Source organism: Pithys albifrons, chromosome Z (assembly GCF_047495875.1).
Source record: "Pithys albifrons albifrons isolate INPA30051 chromosome Z, PitAlb_v1, whole genome shotgun sequence".
Taxonomy (NCBI): domain Eukaryota; kingdom Metazoa; phylum Chordata; class Aves; order Passeriformes; family Thamnophilidae; genus Pithys; species Pithys albifrons.
The window spans coordinates 25453343-25475185 of NC_092497.1; the positions used below are offsets into that span (position 1 = coordinate 25453343).

Here is a 21843-nt window from a genome sequence, read left to right on the forward strand (position 1 = left end):
TTGAAAGCTTTAGACTGGTAACCAGATTTCTTCTTGCTCACTCCTGCTGAGGCTTTTAACAGCTATGTTAGGATGCAATGACCTCTGGACATGTTTCATATGTTTGTGTTTAGAATATTACATAAATCTGTTGTCTGTATTTGAGGAAGTCTGTTATGTAAAAGTACTGCTTTTTTATAGATGTATATGCCTGCCAGTGTATACCCGTAAGTCACCGTAGACTCTGGTGTGTTTTGAGAATTTTTAGAAAAATTTTCAAAGAGCAGACAGGTCAGAGCATGTTGTGCAAGGGATTAACTGTTTTTAACTTACTGCAGCCATTTCAACACTGCAGATAAAGCTTATTATGTTTTTGTTCTCCAGCTGTGTCATGCTAAAGTATTTGTTCCAAGAAGGTGGTTGAAATCTAAGGTTTTTGTAAGCTATTCCCATGATATTAAAATGATTAATAGATTGCTGGTTTAAGTAAATAACCAAGGCCCCCAAGAGGCACCATTGCACTGATGTCAGTGAATATTTTTGCATATTGGCATTTTAGAAAATGAGAGCTTGGTTGTGTGCATCTTCTTGTGAAGCAGATGATGAACTTGTGGCAGCTGGCAACAACCTTGGCCTTCAATGTTAGCGCCAAAACAAATGTGTAACTAACTTGGTATTCAAATAGAATTGGACTTGCTTTGTCATGTTGCATTATTCTATGTATCTGGAACTTTGCAGAATAACTTATTTTTCTTTTCACATTCTAGGGAGGTGCAGTATATTGTTCTGCAAAATATTGCCACTATGTCAATTCAGAGAAAGGTATACCTTACTTAGAATTTTCTAAATCATGATTTATATGAAACATAGGAGAACAACTTAAATATGTTCTGATTTTCAGGGCATGTTTGAACCTTTTCTGAAGAGTTTCTATGTTAGATCAACTGATCCAACTATGATCAAAACACTGAAGGTGAGTTCAAAAGCACGTTCATCTATATATGGTGGACTAATCAGTTTGCAACAATAAGGTAAAATGTTTTTCACTGATATGACACAGAGTATTCTGTGTGGTTTCTTGTCTTTACTGTGAAGTACTTAGTTAAGGCCATAAGTGCCCTTGTCAGGCTGTCTGGAAGTTCTCCTGTTATTGTGTTGCAGGTGGCAGGTGGGCTGTATTTTCCTCTAGAGCATTCTGGGATAGAGCGCATTGCAGCCATTCTACCAGCCATCCAACCAGCCATTCTAACATTCTAGAGTTTGACTATTTTCATGGGAGCAAGAGAGTCTTTAATACTGTTGGCTTAAAAAGAGTTTATGTCTGTTCTCCTGTACAAAATGGGGCAGTGTTACAGTTCCAAATTCCCTTTGAAGTCAGTATTTGATGTAAGAAATACTGTAGGCTTACCTCAAAGCCACATCTCAGTGCATGTTTTTTGACTTTTGTTTTCTCTATACATGTTTTGTAACAAATGTGAAATCCTTGACAAGACAATAGCTAAAAAATTGTGCACTATTATGTGCCTTTTCTCTTGTTTTCCTTTAGATTGTCCTTATGTTTAGAGTGGAAGGTACAGTTTTCTGAAACATTTTTTCCTTATCTTCATTTTACATGCATGTTGCACCCTCATTATATGTGCAAGAGTGGTGCAGTCCAGGATGTCTGTGCCAAACCCATCATATTTTTATATGTCCAACATTAAGTCTGGGTAAATTTGAGGCAATTGAAGGGAAAAAGATATTGTCCACACTTAATGATTATGATAACTTTCAGGAATAGTGTCAGGAATGTCTTACTGTAACCCAAGAAAAGTCAGTGCCAAAATAAGTGAAGTTGATATATTTAAGATCCCATATTAATTGATAATACAATGTGGAAGAGGTGAAGTAGAATGTGTGTTTTTTCCTTTTGTGGTCTTATTTGTTTCCTGGTGGCTGAAAACATTAAGACAGCCTAAACTGCTACATATATAAGAAAATCTTGTGTTTTTCTACATTTCCCACCTGTGTGGTTCCAGCGTATCAGGTTTAAGACAGACTGATGAGACCATGGCAGTATTTAAGACGTAGGAGCACCTTGTAATTCATCTGCTGTGCTGTTCAGATTTCTATATTGTTCTTTTTTTCTTTCTTAACATCAAGTTTGATTTTTTGATCACTGGTTAACATTGAGCTTATATTTTCACAATTATCTATTTTAATAATAAATTCTCCGTTATATTTAGTTGTGATCATTTCAGAGCCTATCATTTTCTATACAGGTAGGGGTTTTTCCCAGTTATGAACATCACTTTGCAGATATATGAGTTGAAATTTTTTTTTTACTGTTTCATTAACCAGTCACCTACTATTTGGAGTTTTTATGCAGCTTTCCTTATTCAGCCTTTGTCTTCATTTCCCTGAAAACTGTCGCATCAGTTGAAAACTTTGTCACCTGTCTTACAGTAACTTTCATAGTTCATACATGAAAAAGGCGAACAAAAGTATTTATGATACTCCATTGATAACATCATGTACTATAAAATAGTCTCCTTTTTCCTTCCTCTTTTTCATTTATCCTCTTGCTTCCTATGCTATGCTAGATATGTATCTTTAAGAGACTTTGCTGATAGCTGTTACCCAATTGTTTTTGAAGTAGAGGTGGAATGTTTCAATTAGTATCCTTTTCTGAGTGCCTGCAACTCAAAAAATGCCAACAGATTTCTGAGTTTTAAGTTCCCTGTAGAGACACAGGGTTGTCTTTTCAGTTTCTTTCATTCAAAGTTAAAACAGTCTGGAAGTATAGCATCTTAGCAATATATGCCAAGTGTTGTATATCATCCTTTCATTCACTGGGAACAAAGAAGAAGAGTTTCATTGTCTGATGTTGTTGATACTGATTAAGATCTGAGGTATCTGATAGATGCAACTGTTTCTTTACTGAGTTGAAATGTCCTTTATTATAGTTCATCTGATTATAAGGGACAATTTATTTCTTTCTAGCTGCAGTTGTGTCTTCCATTAGTTGTTCTTACTCTGTCATGTGGTTCTTACATGCTACAGGCCTGCTGTGTAACTTTGGAAAGTGCACCAACAGAAGTATTCCAAGCCTATTTGATATGCAGTGCAACACTAAAGCTAGAGCTTGTAGAAAATGCATCACTGAACCTGGTAGCCCTGTTTTGAAAACTCTGTAAGGAAAATACTCCCTCTGAGTGCAATGCTGTTACCAGTTTATACTGATATCTGGTATACTCTGTTGAATTCTGAGTGGTATTTTTAGTAGTGTTATCTTCTGCTTATATACCATAAAAGTATAGGGTGCATGTGATACTGTTATAGTATTTTAGATCTTGATAAAATATCTCTTTGTTTTTTTCTTGTAGCTTGAAATCTTGACAAATTTAGCAAATGAAGCCAACATATCAACTCTGCTTCGAGAATTTCAGGTTTGTGCAGAAGTGTATTCTTTTTGTATGGAATTCTCTCTTTTGCCATTATTGGATGTTTCTACTAGATTCTTAGGCTTACATTTTCTAGTTAAACTCTTTCCAAGGATAAAATGGCCTCAAAATATATTGATGGATAGTGAAACATTTTGTGTATGGAAAGGAGTTTCAATGTTCTGTTTTTCACTCTCCTTCCAATTAAAAAAACGCACCAACCAAACAAAAAAGGTTATGAAAAAAACCTCAAGAATTCCTTATTCTTTTAAACAAATTCTACCAACTTGACTGACACTGTAAGTCACTGTATGATATGGTCTTAATTTTAGCAGTATTTGGCTGTTAGCATTTATGGCCAAACCTCCTTTCTGTAAGTCATGCAATGAAATAGTATTGTCTCCATATCTTTATGTATCAGCAAGATGTTTCGCCTGTATTGTGAAACAGTGTCTGTCCTTCTTTCTTTCCTCTTGGCTTATGACATCTATTTTCATTGCTTCAGTTCTCTGGCTGGATTTCTCTGAAAGGTACTGGTTCTCAGGCAGGTAGGTTATTCACAGTTTCACAGATGCTCCTAGTTAAATGGACTGAAACCTCTCTGAACAGAGAGCTCATCAACTCGTCCAACCTTGCACACGAACTAATTGCTGGTTTTGGGTAATTGCCCCCTGCCCCAAGCTTCCTTGAAATCAGAAGTTTGCATGGCCATGGGTGATCAAAGCTGGCAAGGAAATGTTTTCTAAAAGTGACAATAAGGTGAAAAAAGCATAACGATTAATGTACAATGTAGATTTCTGGGCTGAAATTTTTGTCCAATATGTCTGTCTTGTGAGGATAATATGGTAAGTCTTTGACAACAGTTACACTTTGACTAATGAAAATCCTGTTTCCTTAGACTTACGTGAAGAGCCAAGATAAACAGTTTGCTGCAGCTACAATTCAGGCTATAGGCAGATGCGCAACTAACATCACCGAAGTGACTGACACGTGCCTCAACGGCCTTGTGTGTTTGCTGTCCAACAGGGACGGTAAGCTAAGTGTTTTGTTTGTTTCCGGAGTAGCTGATAGCATGAGTCCTCTCCTTAATGAGAACCACACAGAGCAGATCACATCAAAAAGTGTATGAGAGTTGACTTTTACAGGAATTTGGCTGACAAGACTGGATAAAAATAGTGATTCTGCACTTTCAAAGGCTCTCATATTCATTGGGTACATATTTTCTCTTTTGTTAGCAAAATTAATTCTTTTTGACCTTCAATTACATGTTTAGCTGCTTTTTCTTAAAATGCTGTAATTGATAAAATGTGCTGTTTTGATTATCATTGGTAGCGCTGGTTTTTCTGTTGTATGTTTTGTTGCATCAAAGTAGTTTGCCTGTAGAGGGTGCTGAAAGCTTGGAATTTTTTTTAGTGCGTCAATGCCTAACTGAAAAAAAGGGATATTAAATAGTTTTAGGATAAATGGCCCCAAATTTAGTTTGATTTTGTAATCTAGCCTTCTGTTATTTTTATGTAGTGAAACAGAGTTGCAAGTCACTAAGGAACACAAGAAGGAGCAAATAAAGTCAGATAGGATATAGCACCACTATCAATCAGTACCTGATAATATTGTATATTATTGTTCCCAATATAATATAGTTGCCAATGAATATTGCAGGTAAGAAGTCGAGAACTGGGAGACGATTGTATAACATACAGTCTACATGAATATAGTTAAATACTGGAAATAGAGTTAGGAAATATATGGTTTAAAAGTAATGTCAGGAAGGAGGAAAAGTGTGATTTTGAAATGCCCTAGAGTAATTAGAATTGTTCAAAGAACATAGATGAGATCTTCTCTAAGCTTTGAAAAGCGGCATTAAAGCCTCTCCATATCTTCTGGATATAATTTCATGGTAATGGTAAGAAGGCTGTTATTAGGGACATCACCTTGACAGCACATAGTCATCTGTAACCCACTAATACACTCAGAGCTTTCTCTTACTTGGTTTATGACCTGTGTGAGTCCTCGTTCTTAACCACCTCACCTTGTATCAGAAATTCCTGAGAGGCCTCAGTGTATAGCTTTGTAGTTTTAATATATGTAGCTTGAATTTCCTAGTGCTCTAGACCTTATTTATGTTGCTTTTCTGATTATCAGCTGTGTTTAAAATATCTTCCTATTTTGTGTTACAAGACGTGACTGCACAGTTTACCTTTTGTATTACATTCAGCAATTGCCACAGTAAAAATACAACTTTCAAAGATTTTTCTTGATTCTGCTTAATTCTACTAGCAGTCTTCCTCTGCGAAGGCTTCTTTCAGCATGTGCAAATCCCCATTTTTCGTCTGTTTTAAATTAAATGCAATAATAATGAAACTATCACTTCAGAACACCAAGTTTGTTACTTAATAATCCTTTTTTCTGTTGTCTTGTTTTTTTTTTTCTTTTTGCTATTAAGGAACCAAGATAAGAGGAAAACGGTTTATTTTCTTTTATCATAGATCATCAATTTAATATACATATACACACGTATGCACGTGCATGTATACAAAGATCTGTCTCAAGATTAGTTTTCTTGTCTGTTTCTAAGTAATTGTGTAGCAAATAAAATTATCTTCTTGTGCTTACTGTTCTGAAAGACTGCAAAGGATATATTGAGGATCTTTTAAACCTGGGAGCTGGCAAATTGCTTTACCATAGCTGCAGTGTCTTTATTCCTTCTTTCAAGGAATGTGTAGGATGGCATAATTGACATGGTGCCTTTCCCTAGGTGGCAGGAAATTACTAATAGTTGCAGCTTTCTGAACATAAGAGTTTTGGCATGGTAAGGGAATAAAAAAGAGATTTAGCATGTGTAGGAAAATATATTTAAGACTCTTCGTTAATCTTACTTTCCCCCAACTTTCAACCTGAAAGTATGCAGGCAATCTGTTTGCTGTGCTGCTTCTTTCATGGACATTCAAAGCCTGAAAGTAATTCTGCTGCTCTACATAGCATGAAGCACAAGCTGGTGGATTCAGCAGGGTTCTGAGGCCCATGAAAGCAGAGTCAGAGCGGTGACCAGACTAATTCTTCCAAACCAAAATAGAATCCTGAAGAATAAACTTGTGGCAAAACTGCCTTCCATTTCTATGCTCTTGTTCTGGAAAGACTGTAGATACAACCCAACACCTAAGATACTTGCTCTGTTTCTGACATAGGAGCTGTACAGTAATCATTCTGAAACTTAGGTGCTGAGAGGCAGAGTATTGTTCCAGAAATGAGGCTCTGGTGAAGTCAAGAACTGCTCTTGAAATTTTCTTCATGTACTTACGTGTGGCTTATTTAGACTCAGATTTGAATATAAACAGAGCCGTAGAATATACAGCTAAAACTTTTTAACCCTACAAATCTATACAAAACCAGGAAAGTCATAAAGTCACTGGAACTGTTAATATATCAGTGAACAACTGCATATCTATTGTAATTACTGCTAGAATGACATAAAAGAAAAACAACTCCTTGTAGAGTTTCCAAGTCTTTTTACTTATGTTACAAGGATGGAAAAGTTAACTAGGTAAAAGCTTAAACTTTGTGTAGTTCTGAAAAGTGAAAGTTTAAGGTTTGTCTGGCTACTTGGCTTTAGGAATTACCTTTTAACATTGTTTTTAACCGTTTGCATAACTTTTTAATAACCCAATTAATCATAGAATAGTTTGGATATAGAAGGGACCTTTAAAGATCACCTAGTCCAACTACCCTGCCATGGGCAGGGACACCTTCCGTTAGACCTGGTGGCTCAGGGCTTTGTCTAACCTGACCTTGAATGTTTCCAGGGATTGGGCAACACCACCAGTCTGGGCAACCGGTTCCAGTGTTTCACCACCAATCTGGGCAACCTGTTCCAGTGTTTCACCACCCTCAATGCAAAACCTAACTTCCCTATACCTAATGTAAATCAACTTTGTTTCAGTTTAAAACCATTATCCCTGGTCCTGTCACAGCAGGCCCTGCTGAAAAGTCTGTCCCCATCGTTCTCTTAGGCCCCCTTTAGGTACTGAAAGGTGGCTAGAGGGTCTCCGTGGAGCCTTCTCTTCTCCAGGCTGAACAACCCCAACTCAGCCTTTCCTCACAGATGAGGTACTTCAGCCCTCTGATAATTTTTGTGGCCTCCTCTGCATCTCTTGCAACAGGTCCATGTTTTTCTTGTGCTGAGAAGTCTAATGCTGGATCCAGCAGTCCATGTGGGGTCTCACCAGTGCAGAGTAGAGGGGCAGAATCCCCTCCCTTACCCTGCTGGCCACACAGCTTTCAATGCAGCCCAGGACACAATTGGCTTTCTGGGCTGTGAGTGCACGTTGCTGGATCATGTCCAGGCCCTCATCCCTGGGCACCCCCAAGTCCTTCTCAGCAGGGCCGCTCTTGATCTGTTCATTCCCCAGCCTGGATTGATACTGCTACAACTCTTTAGATAAGATTTACATTGTTTTGAAATTCTTGTGTTCATTTCTCATTGTGTTCTATGCACTTTTTCTTTGAAAATTCTAGTAAAGTTACATTTTAGATTTTCTTCCTATTAATTCAGAATGTTAATTTTATCTCCCCTTTTAGTATTTTGTTCGAGTGTTTTTGGTTTTGAACCTAAGTGTTTGTCTTTTATTTCATGCTTATTTTTGGGATTCTTCATGTGAATAAAGCAAGCCTCAAAGACTCTCTCTGGTTTTTTGTAGATTATGCCAGTCCTTGTACTAACACAAACTCATTCTGATTTTGTTTGTACTTTCTTTCCTGGTATCTGGACTTGTGTAAAAGATCCACACTAGTTTATATGTTCACAATTATGGTTTATTTTCTTTACGTTTGCTCCCACAGGTTGCATTAAAGTAGTTCCTATGGTGACATTTTATTTGCTGCAGTTGATTTTACCTTAATCAGTTCTACATTGTCAGCAAATGTTTTTAATAATGTATTCATGTAAGCTTTTTGGGTTCAGTTTCATTTTTCTTAACTGTTCAGCGTACCACAAAATACTCAATGATAAAAGTTGTCATTACAACGTTCCCCACTATAAATATTTCAGATTGTAATTTTCAAGTTTCAACAATTGTCTTCTTATTTTAATATCTGGGAAAACGCAATTTAATTTAAATTCATCTGTAGGATTGTGCAAGACCTTGAGATATGTGAAGCAGACATGTTAACCTCTAGAAATTAGTCTAGAAAAATGACAGATGTTATGTCAAATAAAGGATAACACAAAACACTGCAAGCTAAAATTTAAGCATTTCAGAGGCTTATGCCATGATGATGCATGCTCAGAAGTTTTAAAAAGCCTTTCTACATAAAGAACGTCACTTTCTCAAAAAAGCTAAGCAAACCCCAAACTTAGACATCTCTTTTCCATACTGTTCTATTGAAACTTGAGCATGCTGGATTGCTGATTTTTCAGGCTGAAATATAGGAATACCTTTGTTTAACAAATGATGGTTAGGCTTCTTCATCTTTCCTTACAGCAGAGTTTACTCTTGCACCTTTGCACCTCTGGGGTCTTTATGACTTCAAAAATTGTGTATTTCATACAAGTTGTTCAGGCTGTGAATGTTACTTGTAGTTAAGCACTCCACTGCATGACTTTGGCATGAATCTTAAACAGCTTGCTATTTAGAAGCTTCATTTGAAGGTACCAGAGATTAGGTTACAGACCTGAGAGGGACTGCTTAGAAAGTGAAAAAATGCAAAGGCAATGTTTAGTCATTTCTCTAGCTATGAATGAGCTGTTACTTCTAGTGTTGAATATTTCTTTGAAAATTCAGCTAATGTATTTTTAATGCAGACTGTGAATTACTTATGAATATACATAATTTTAATGTAAACCATTTTTTTAATGCTCTTCCTTAGTTGGAAGGAAAAATATGAAGTGAAGCTTTACTAAGACGTAGTTTTATAAAAAGTATGCAGTAGGATGATATTTTTACGTTAAGAATGTTTCTCTGTCCTCTTTTTGCTGCTTACAACTTGATTCAGGAAGCTGAACTTGTATTACTTAGAATGGTTTACCTCTTTGTTACCAAGTACATAGAATTTAGTTCTACAAAGCGTGTTTTGAAAGCTTTTGTGTATTTTGCACTCAGTTATTTATGATTTTTCTTTTGCATAAATGCTTTTAAAATTAATAATTGGTCTTGTCTAAAACAGAAATCGTAGTTGCTGAAAGTGTTGTTGTCATTAAGAAACTGCTGCAAACCCAGCCAGCACACCATGGTGAAATTATTAAGCATATGGCCAAACTCTTGGATAACATCACAGTGAGTATTTATTCACAGCGTCTTATTTTCTGTGTTGACTGACAGTGAAATTTTTATCTCCTTTGAATTTGTGTCATAAATGGAAATAGGTCAATTAAACAAATACAATATATTTTGATTCTGAGATTAGCTCAGTTGGTTAAAACTTGATTGTAATAATGCCAAGGTCATGGGTTCAATCCCCTCCTCCGTGGGCCATTGACTTAAGAGTTGGACTTGATGATCCTTGAGGGTCCCTTCCAACTCAGAATAGTCTGTGATTCTGATTTTTTATTTTTGACATATGATACAGTTTTTTCGTGATCTTAAAGAAAAGCAAATGGAAGCTACCAGATGGCATCAATTTGTGCCTTAGGTCTGGGAAGTGATTTTGAAAGAGGTCCCTGGAAATGTTGGGTATTGCTAATACTGTTAAGCCAATCTGAACAGCAAATTTAGAATGTGGAGTGGGCAAGTTGCAATGAAAGTAAGGGCAAAGAAGCAGTTAACTTCAGGATTATCACCCAGTTGAGTTAGTGACCTGGAGTGGAGTTTAAAAACATTTATTTTAAACCTTGACCTTTCTGTGGTATTAGACATGCTGCTATGAGTGTATTGTAGTGTGTTTTGAAGTTGTGGTTTTATCTTCTGGGTATTTGAGATTCTGTGATATTTCACAGTAAAATTTGCATTAATTGCTATTATCTGTCTTTAGATTTAATTGACCTTTAGGTATGAAAATAGTTATTTCCCAAATTCTCCTCATAGTCCTAGTAATTGATTAAACATCTGTCCTAAATTAGAGTATAGGGCCATTAGCTACCTATTACATCATAAACAAAAGGTGGCATACTTTGATCTGTCAATAATTATTTTTGTGTAGAGGCTATAAATAGGACTATTTCATTTCATAAAATTACACATTTATTGAGGATGGAACAGTTTCTGAATCGGTGAATCTTCATTTTTCAGTAGTTGAATTTGGCAAAGTTTGGAATATTAAAAGAAAGAGGAAATTTATTCTTGGTTCATTTTTACTGACATTAAATGACTGGCTACTAAGAGCTGATGATCAAACTTTGCAACTGATGTAAAGAAAATAAACTCTACTGAATTGCTCATATCAAAGAGGATATAAATTAATGCTGCGAATTACCTATCAAAAAAAGTATTGCCTATTTTATAATAATCACACATTTTTTTCAGAAAATTTGTACAATATTTTTATTGATTATTACAATCTCATAAATAGTGTGTAATCTTATTATAGACATCTTCTGGCACTTCGCCAAATGAGTTTGTCTTCTTACTTCCACATTTCGTACAGGTGAAAATACTGTCTTAATAGTCTGCTTAACACTTTAAAGAGGTTTGTAACTCTTTTGCACAATCAAAACTTTAAAAACAAGGTTTCAATAAAGTGAATATTTTTGGAAAGAAAACCCTTTTTTTAAGTTGAATAAGAGGGGTGAGGAAGACATTGAACTACTTTGACATTGTCAAGTTTTCTGATATGAGATTGTACAGAATATCAGAAAATGGTAAGTAGTAGAACAGTCTGTGGCATAGAGCAGTCATAGGAATAAGTTAAAAATCAAAATCTGTTTCTGAATCATGCTTCTTATTCAAGAGCAAAGCAGTGATAATGATGCCGTAGGCTCTCTGAGGTGATAATTTTCTATCGTTTTACATTTTTCCATACCATTTTTTAAGAACTTCAAGATACATATCCTTCTCAGTATGCTCAAGAATGTGAATTAAAGAATAGATATGAAAGAAGTTCATATTTATAATTTGAGTGCCAACCCATTTTTCTGAAATAATCTGCCTGTATAGTGTCTGAAAATGGATGTATTCCTTTACAGCATGGTTTGGGTTGAGAGGGATCTGTAAAGTCTAGTCCAAAGCCCCATCCCCTTACTCCTGTAAAGGATAAGTGTATAGGTTTCAGAAGGAGTGGGGATGTGAGTTTGAAATGTCAACATTTAATACAATATTACTGGAGTTCTGTACTTTAAACATTAACCTTGGTAAAAGTGGTCGTGGGTTGAGTTGCCTTGAGTTTTGTCTGCTGTTGGGCGGAGACACAAATGAAGGATTGCTGACCATTGTTACATTAATGTACGGTATATATACATACATACACGCTTGTATGTACACTTAGTTTGCATGAGGTTTTTTAGTGTTTGGGGGTTTGTAGGGGTTTATTTCTTGACCTCTTCTATTGGGCAAAGTATTAGGATTGAAACTTAAGGGACCTACCCTATAGCTCTGTGCCGGAGTATACCACTGTCTTTAAAGGATTCTTGCATTTGGAGGTAGGAGAGGCAGCGAAATGAATATGGTCTTCAATTAACTTGAAAGAAACTTGAGGGTGGGAGAATGTGACCAAAGAAATTCTTTGTTGATTTTAGAATCAAAATTAATTTAATACTGTGTAATACACTGCTGGAAGCATGAACAGAATTAAACACAATTAAATCAAAAAGCATTTAAGAAAAAAATAAAATTTTTGTTGTTCTGTCTTGGTTTAGTTTAGCTAATTGGGAAAGAGTCATTAAAATAAATACACCAATAAATCGGTGTAAACTGAGTGGAATACCTTTTTGGTTTGGTGCCTGAATTTCTGCCATTGGTACTGTTAAAAATTTCACTTGTGTTAGCCTGAGATTGTGATTGGCTAAAATGTCGAGGTGGCTAAAAATCTTTCATAGCAATGTTTCAGGTCATTTGCTTTACTGACTTTCTTGTCTTCATTTCTTTGTCTACAAAATGGTAGTGGGTTGACCCTGGCTGGACACCAAGTTCCTTCCAAAGCTGCTCTCTTACTCCCCTCTGAACTGGACAGAGGAGAGAAAGTAGAACTTATGATTCATATGGACCAGGAGAGATCACTTGCTCATCACCGTCATAGGCAAAATAGACTCAAAGTGGGGACATATTCATTACATTTATTGCTAACAGAATCAGAGCAGGAGAATGAGAAGTAAAATAAATCTCAAAAACACCTTCCCCCAGCACTCCTTCCTTCCCAAGGCCTGCCTTCTACCCAGTGGTTCAGGGAAATGGAGAATGGTCAGTCCATCCCAGGTTGTTTCTGCTGCTGCTCAGGGAGAAGTCTTTCCCCTGCTCCAGACAGGGGTGCCTCTCACGCGATGCAGTCCTCCATGACCTTCTCCAGTGTGAGCCCATCCCATGGGCAATGGTTCTTCACAAACTGCTCCCATCTGAGTCCCTTTCCATGAGTTGCTGTCCTTCAGGCACAGGCCACAAGTCCTACCAGGAAACCTGCTCCAGCGTGGGCTCTTCTCTCCATGGGTCTGCAGGTCCTTGCCAGGACCCTGCTCCAGCATGGGCCTCCCAGAGGGCCACAGCCTCCTTTGGGCATCCACCTGCTCTGGCGTGGACTCCTCCCTGGGCTGCAGATGGGCCTCTGTATCCCCACACACTCCTTCATGGGCTGCAGGGGCACAGCTGCTCCATCATGGTCTGCACCGTGGACTGGGAACCTCAGCTCTGGCTCCTGGAGCACCTTCTCTTGCTCCTCCACTGACCTTGATATCTGGATAGCTGATCACATGTTCTGACTCCTCTCTTCTCTGACTGCAATTTTGATCTGCACAGTAACTTTTTTTTCATCTTGTTAATTATCTTATCACAGAGGTGTTGCTGTCATTCCTGTTTGGCTTGGCCTTGGCCAGCAGTGGGACTGCCCAGGAGCCAGCTGGCATTGGCTCTACTGGGCATGGGGGAAGCTTCTGGCAGTTTCTCACAGAAGCCACACCTGTAGCCCTGCTCCCACTTCTAAGACTTGGTCACACAAAAACAATACAAGAAACCATTTAGAAAGTTATCGGACATAGAATATTTAGAAGATAACTGTTTTCTCTTGTAAAAGAAATAAAAGCTGAAGTAAAAAAAGTTAAATATCATGACCACATATGGATAAAAATAATAAGACCTAGTAGAAGTATTAGAACTTTCAATTAAAAAGTACTGAGCTCTTGTAGACCACTGACTCCATTTAGAGTAAAGGCCAGGTCTGTTTCAGCTTGCTCTTTGATTGATTGTTTCTTACATATCTGAAAAGGGTGGTTATTTTTGTTCCTTTGCTTTTGTGTGTTTTCATTTTGTACCTTAAACTTTTGTCCCACATGTGCCTAGGCAAAGATCTATGACATCTATTTTGTGTCTGTTATTTGTTGAGTACTTAGTACATTCCAGGTCCTTTCCTCCACACCATTCAAAAGCTGCAACTGAGAAATGCATGTCTGCTGGTGTCGTGAAGGTATCCAGCAAGAGAGTAATTGGCTCTCTCTAAACTTCCATTTTTAAAAAAATCATAAAAACATTTCCATTTAGCTGTAATGTGTTAATAACATCATCCGTGCTTTACAATTTAATGACTTGCTAAGCTGTGGGCTGGAGATCTGAGCAGCGCTAGTTTGTGCTGGGTGTTCTCTCTGTGATAGGCTTAATTAGTTTCATTTAGAGTGACAGAAGGTTGAAAAAGACACATACGGGAAAAGGCCGTTTAAAAAAAGGATAAATTCGAAAGTCTCTTAACAGTAATCTCATCTCTAGAATACTAAAACTTGAGGCTTTAGGGAAAGGTTTTACAGGTAGGAGTAAGTTCAGCATGATGCACCTCCAGTGTACCTTCTCAGCAGATTACTGGAAGCTTCAGTTTGCCATCCACATCATCATTGTGCGTACTAATCTAAAAATTCTAATTTCTCTTCATATTCTAGACCTTTGATCAGCCATTCCCTCTTCTCTTTTCTTTCCTGATAATTCTGTGTTTTTTAAAGTGGGGTGACCAGAAAGTGTGCACAATAGTCAGATATGACAGAGAAATCTTATGTAGTAACATAGACACTAGTTGTTTTGTATTTTTTATCTCACTTCCCTGGTGTTGTCTGCCTTTTGATTTCTGCAGAACATTGACTTAACAGTTCTATAATTCTCTGAAAATGTTTATAATTCCAAGATAGATTTTTTGCTAGAAATATCTTGGCGTCCATCAGTAGTTGTAGAATATGTTTGCATCCTGCTCTTAATGTTCCAAGGCCAGCTGCATCACTTCTGCCCAGTTTTTGAATGTCAATAATAAGTCATCTTCAGCTGTTCAGGCTATATTTTAGATTAGATTACCTTGAATAATTTTGTTTCATCAGACTGTCTCCTTACTAGACAGCATTCTTCTGGGTTACTCTCAACTCTGTTAAACTGCATGTTTTACCTTATAAAATCCTGTGAAACATCTGATGATTGTCTTCCATTGTAACTGGGTTTTTTTGTTTTCTATTATCTAGTCTTTTTTTATTTGTGAGAGTCTCTTTCCACCCTATAAAGGATGACATTGTTGAGGGGCTTTTTCTAAAGTTTATAGAATATTCTCTTGGCAAATGTGTATCATACAGTCTACTCTTGTAGAAAATCTTTCCTTGAAAACACCTACGTTCCAGAATTTGTCAAGTGCAAATACTTGCAGATTTAATGTGAACGAGTCTTAAAGGGAATTAGACTGCATTGCTCACACTGAATTAACACCAAACACTTTTATTTACATATGACTTACGCTTTTTTTTATTTTTCTTAATTCATTTTAGCAATGAATCAATGTATATCAACCTAGCAAGAATTAGCTCTGAATAAGAGTGCCTCAGTAATCTTCTAAATTTCTGTATTTTCTCATATAGGCAAGCTGCAGTGGTCTCCAAATTAGTTTCCGCCACTTTCTTTTTAGAAGTACAATTTATTATGGTAGATTGTATCCAGCAGTGATTGCCTTGTGGGTGAGGGGAATCTTGTACTGGTGTGATTTTTGCCTTCCAGTACTACTAAGGCAGGTTTTTTTCTCTTGACAACTGGTGAGTTCTGACATTGTTGTTTTTTGTTACAGGCTTACTCCTAGTTCTTTCTAGAATATGAGCAAGAATTTCAAAGATAAGGAGAAACACTTCTTGATGGGATAAAGACAAGATAAGGAGTTACAAATTTAGAGAAAAAATAAGACAGTTGCATGCACCTTTGAAGAGCTTAATAATTGAGGAAAAACATGTCATTTATGGAAGCAATTAAGAATTACCAATTACTGGTTTGGAGTGGGATTCCTATTATGAGAGTAGCTGACCAGGAGTTTTTAACACTGCTCTGTCCATTCATACTCTGATAACAAACTTGACTTACTCTGCAGTATTTTTATGTAAATACTGCTTATTGCTATGTTTCTGATATGGCTTCATAGCAGAGGCACCTTGTTTTCTTAATTTGGTTCTCCTTTCCTGCAGTGTTGAAAAGGTATCACAAGATATGACATTCATATTCTTGTATGTATTTCAGCTCTGCCAACTTCAGATTCTAGCTCCATTCTTTTCCCTAAGACGCACTTTAATCATGTATTTTTCAACCTTTATGTTTGTAATCCTTCATGAACAATTCTCATAATTTGATAATTGCATCAAATAAAATACCATCTATGTGATTGTTTAGAATTTGAGAGGAATATGTGACCTTTGGAGAACTGAACTGGAAGCAGATATTCTAGTTGAATAAAACACAATTTAAACAAAACCCGTACACTATTTAAGTCATGCAGTCATCAGTGAGATCTTGTTTTAAAAGATTTTTATATGCAGAGGTTCAAATAATGGAGGAGTCCCTGAAGGTCTACCATTTGAAATCAAAAACCCAATACTTGTCTTTTGTTCTTATTCTTTCCTGTGCACCTTTTTTTCTTGCTGTCAGTCTGACATTTAAATAAACTGTATCCCTCTTTACACTTCTGATTCCAAGTAAAATTTTTAAAAAACTGCTGGCTACACAATTTTCTTCTGGATGCAGAGGATTACATCTCATTTGCAATTTGAGTATCTCCTCATTTTGTGACACGTGAATAATCAGAATAGTGATTTTAAGTTGTACTTCAGCCTTGTGTGGTTTGTGATTAAGTTGCAAGCTGAACTACAATGTTTTTTCAATGGTGCTGCTTAGAGCTATCTGTAAAATCGTTATAATATCTTTCTCTAACTGCTGTACATAACCAGTCTTGCTTTGAGGGCAGGGTGTGGCTGGTTTTTCCTTTCTATTTTTTAAGCATTTATTTATTTTCCTTGAGACAGGTAATGGGTTGAAATGGCAGTAGAAACTGCCTCCTGGTACTAAAGGCTGAAAAAGTGCACTTAAACCACTTGCTCAGGGCATATGAAATAAAACATCTGGCAAAGTAATTTACAATCCTGTTTGCCTTTGAGGATAATGCAGAGTAGGGCTGAATAATGAAAGTATTACTTCCTGCATTTTTGTCAATTCAAGGTCCCTCCTTAAGCTATACTGGAAAAGGCAGTGAAGGTCTAGAAGGGGCTTCATTTCTTGTTAGTTGTTTTGAGTACCCTGGAAACAACAGCTGCAGGATCATGCACTGGATATTATATGGTTGAGAACTGGAAGACTTAAACAGGGAAAAAAATGTCAGAAAATATTGTGTGATTTTGACCCCAAATGAATTCAGTGACACAGAAGCATTGGGTTCATCAGTTCAACATACACTTTTCATTAAAATGGCTCCTGCTCAGGGTTTGATTCAAAAAGTATGTAATCGATATTGATTCTTGTGGCACAAAATTGTGTTTTATATATATACAGCATTTACATAGTAAGTTAACCACCTGGTTAAAAGGCAGAGTCTCACAAGAAATTTCATGTCTCCCATTGTTACTGTTTTTCAGAGTTGTCTTTGTTTAGTCTCTTTATCTAGCATTCTAAAACTAGTTTATTACTCTAATAATTGCATTTTATAAACAGGGAAAAAAACTTGAAAGAGTAATACACTGTGCTTAAATGCACACTATTTAAATATATATAAATATATTTAATTGTGGTTTTACAATGCAGTCCTGACTAGGAAAAGTACAATAGGGATGTGTGTGTTTCATAATTAATGCTATTCCTGAAATTGGTCTGCAGTGTGAGCTACTTTTTCTTTGTAAAGACAATAACAGGAAAAGGGATGTTTCTAATAGACTGCTACCCAAACTATGGTACTTGGTGATCTCTTGTAGCATTCTAGTATTTTAACAAGTCTGTAATGAAATATTTTAGAAAAATAAATCTAGCATAACTGAAATCTGAAGTTGCCTATATATTCTTATTTAGAGGTATCTCTCTGTACAGCAGGCAACGTGAACTGCTCCAATACTGGAAAATTTAATGTACCACTCAATTACTATTCTTTAGCCCAATTTATAATAATAGATTGGGTGTGAGGTCTTAATGCAGTGTAACCTTTGGAACATTAGAAATAACCTCTTTCCCTTCTGAAATGAGTGTACAGTAATGGCATCAGTCTTACTATTTTGCAGACGAACATACTCTGACTGCATTTAAAGTTCTTACATGAAGTCGTTCACCTCTCTTGTGCTGTAAATTCCAAGACTATTTAATTTTTTGTCCATTTACATCAAAAAAATTCATCTGCTATTTCTGTGAAAGTGTCAAGTAGCTCCAAAATAGTAAGATCTGTGAGGACTTTCTGGTCAGAATGTTTTCAGTTAAGATGGTAAATCCTATGGAGAAACTGAGAATTGTAATTTTGAACTCCTATCTTACAAAAATTCTGTGTTCAACTGGTCTTGGACATTTGCAAAAATATGAATCTTACTATCATAAAATTTTGAATAAAAATGAAGGAAAGATAGCAATAGTTTTAAGAAATCCATGTCCTTTTAAACTAGATAGGCAGGATTTGAGAAAGGTGTATTGTTGGAAACTATTTCTGTATGAATATAGTAGAAAAACCTCACCTGTTTTGTTTCAACATGTTTGGTGTAACCTAGTGGCAGGGATTCAGAAGCACACTTCGAAGGCTTGGATTGTGTTCCCAGCTGGCAGCAGCTTCTACTGTGAATATCAACATGCTGCTTCTGTGTGTCTTTGCTCTCATTTCTGCCCTCTTTGTTTCATGAACTTGTAATGCATGGGTTTTGGGGCAGAATCAGTATCTTATATTTGTACAAATATTTAGTCTACCACAATGACAATATTGAGCAGTATCTGATTTCACTCTGCATTTCTTGCATTACAGTTGTCTTTAAATAATATTTTGTCTAACTTGTTATTGAACACAGACACAATCAAGTATGCAAGTAGTCTGTGAATGTGTTAACTTGGCATTCTCACTGTTTTCTCAGGTTCCAGTAGCCAGGGCCAGCATTCTCTGGCTCATCGGTGAGTACTGTGAACGGGTTCCAAAGATTGCACCTGATGTTTTGAGAAAGACAGCCAAGAGTTTCACTAATGAAGATGACCTTGTGAAGTTGCAGATCTTAAATCTGGGTGCAAAACTCTATTTAACAAATTCAAAGCAGGTAAGCCTAAACTTAGAAGTGTTTGCATTTAGTGTCATGGTAGGTTTTGTATGGTCTGCATAGGTAAGTGGTGATTCCTTCTACGTAAGTAACCCAAACAAGTCCGTTTTGTTCTGTGAAGAAAAGCTGAACATCATTTTTCAGAATCTAACAGACTCTAAAGAGTTTAGAGAAATCTAACAGACTAAACCTAACCATAAGCCTTTTTGTATGTTCTGGATGATAAATGTGAATGTAGTGATGAGATCACTTTTTTGTTTCTTTCTTTCTTTGAAAACTGAATTTTCTAATTCACATAAATAGGGAATATATGTAAATCGTATTAGTAATATCAGATAGGAGATTTTCGAGGTGTGATTTACTGTTTTCTGGAGGTAAGAACAGCATTTTCAGGAAAATGCTGTCATTAACAAGATACTGCTCATATTTTTTGTCCAGGATATCTAAAAGGAGATGCTAGTAAGAGGCCTCTTCTTGTCTTTCCATCAGTACTTCTTTTAAAGATAGTAACTGCTTTCTCTTTTTCTGGTTTTTTTTGGGTTTTTTTAGTTTGTTTGTTTACTGTTTCATTTTACCATGCGGAGAAGGTTGGCTTTTGATATCTCTGGTAGTAAAGATAATCTAAGTGTTTCAGATAGTACAAAAAGGTGAACTTCTATCTCTAGGAAGCTGAATAACAGTTATGAGTGGTGCCAGCTGCTGCATTCTTCTCAGTGACAGCACTGTGAGCTCCATCACTGCCTGTCTGTGGAATATAGCGTTTTGACACTAATGTTTCACAGTAATTCCAATTACTAATGTAAAAGGTTTTAAAATCAAAGATTTTTTTTCTTCCACATGCAGAAGAAATGTATTGTCTGAGATTTATACAGTGTTCCAGTCTGCTAGACCTCTTTGTTTTACAACAGTTTGCACAACACAGGATCTTGCATCTCTGCAACTGTGGCATCCTCTTGTTCCTTGATAGCTATATCCAGCTACAGATGTGATCTGTCTGAGACTATTCTGTAGGGTGTGTGGGAGATGAACTGTCTTGCCATGCATTCAGATAATGGTTACTTTGCTTATAGTCTGAAATGGGGCAATAACAAAAGATGACTTCTTTCTGTCATTGCCTGTCTTACCGAAAATCCTGAGATAATACTGGTTTGACTATTGAAACTGTCTTCTTTTAGCCCATTGCATAATATTTAATGATTTTCCCTATAGTTTTTGTAATTTTCCATGTAAATTTTTCCACACCACATTTGGTGAAAAATTCATTGCCTACAAGGAGATGATGTCTTTCATGATTTTTTTTCCAGTTTCACATCTTTATACCCTTTAAACCATGTAAGTGTTGCATAATGCTTTATTCAAATACAGTAATGATGATACAGCAAAAGAAACTGTCTCCTGAGATGCCTGCTGAATTAGGAATTTCACCAAAGAGCATTTTCCTCATGTAGTTTTAGGTTGTGGAAAAATAAGATCTCATCTCAAGTGGTCAAGGTATTCATATAAAAATTCTAATAGTGAAGGTTGGTGACTTGGCTTGATTCAAAGCTCCATTCAAACTAGAATACTATGGGTTTCCCTTTAAGAACTGGCAACACTCTTCCTATATCTAGATCCTTATTTTCAGGAGTGGCTCTTCTTTACTCACTTCAGTTTCTAAGAAGTCCAGCAATTTTTCAGTCTAATTTTTTAAAACTTGACGTGAAATCTTGTACCCTTATTGCTCAGTTTCCAGTCTGTCCATCTCTGCTCAACTCCATGTTTTATGCCTCTGTGTTATATCCCACCACACTGTACTTTTATGAATACCTTTCCAGTTTCATCCAAAGTTAATGGAGTTGTCAAAATCTCGAAGATACAGTGTCACTTTATTGAAAAGTAGTGTTTGAATAGCAAAGAGACAACAAACAGATGAAAAGAGCTCTTTCCCCAGGTGAGGAAAAGCCAGAGTGAACTCAAATGTTAAGTCTCGTCTGGAGAAAAGCAGAAAGTTCTGAAGGAAGTTAGACTTGATATTTTATTCCCTTTCTCTAAATCTGTTATTTAGTTGCTTGTAGTTTCTTTGGTCATATGTTCAAACACTTAGTGCAACACATTCACAAGAATGCTTTTTAATATTCAGGATTTTTATAACAATTTTCAGTATACGTCAACTTCTGTGATCACCCCATGAACTTTCAAAGGCTGTTTATAATTTAAGAAAGAGTTTCAGATTCAATGCTATCTGCATAAATATGTAACACAAGAAGACTTTCCTCTAGTTGTCTGTGTTATTTGGTAAATCTACTTTGTTTTTTTCAAAACTTAGAGTCATAAAATCCTCCTGAGTATTCTAGGTAGCTGTCTAAATGAAGCTCATGTAAAAGAAAGTGTTATGCAGAATATATGCCATCTAGTTGCCTTAGATGTTTCTTGCATATAGCAGAAAGAATAAAGAGATTTTTATAGGTTTATGTTGCCCAATACAGTAGGACTCCCACCAGAAAAAGTCCCATGTGGTCCTAGGGTGTAAATAGATATGTCAATCATGGTTAAGCACCATAGCCTTATCTTTTGTGTCTAAAGAATCAAGTTACTGCAAGCTAACAATATCAGAGAGTGGCTAGATAACTGTTTCTCTCCCATTGTAGAGCCTCATCTATTGGTAATACTTGTATTACAACATTTCAAGTGAGGATCTACCTAAAGGTTAATTGCTGCTAATACAGGATAGGCAATGAATCCTTAAGTAGAACTGTTGTTACTAGAAAATTCTAGAAATGGTACTGAAAGATGACTTGAATGTATACTTTTCACATTAGCCAAACCAAAATGTACAAAAAATAGTAA

At 36.3% G+C, this 21843-nt stretch overlaps 1 protein-coding gene across 2 annotated transcripts in view; it reads left to right on the top strand.

Moving 5' to 3' along the window:
- Positions 1–21843, top strand: part of AP3B1 (adaptor related protein complex 3 subunit beta 1) — a 157426-nt gene that overhangs the window by 62897 nt on the left and 72686 nt on the right. For both annotated transcript variants that reach the window (XM_071580024.1, XM_071580026.1), the window contains exons 10-15: positions 747–801; positions 881–952; positions 3345–3407; positions 4300–4432; positions 9561–9670; positions 18841–19017. In XM_071580024.1, coding sequence (XP_071436125.1) covers positions 747–801; positions 881–952; positions 3345–3407; positions 4300–4432; positions 9561–9670; positions 18841–19017 — 610 coding nt within the window. The remainder of the gene's footprint in view (positions 1–746; positions 802–880; positions 953–3344; positions 3408–4299; positions 4433–9560; positions 9671–18840; positions 19018–21843) is intronic.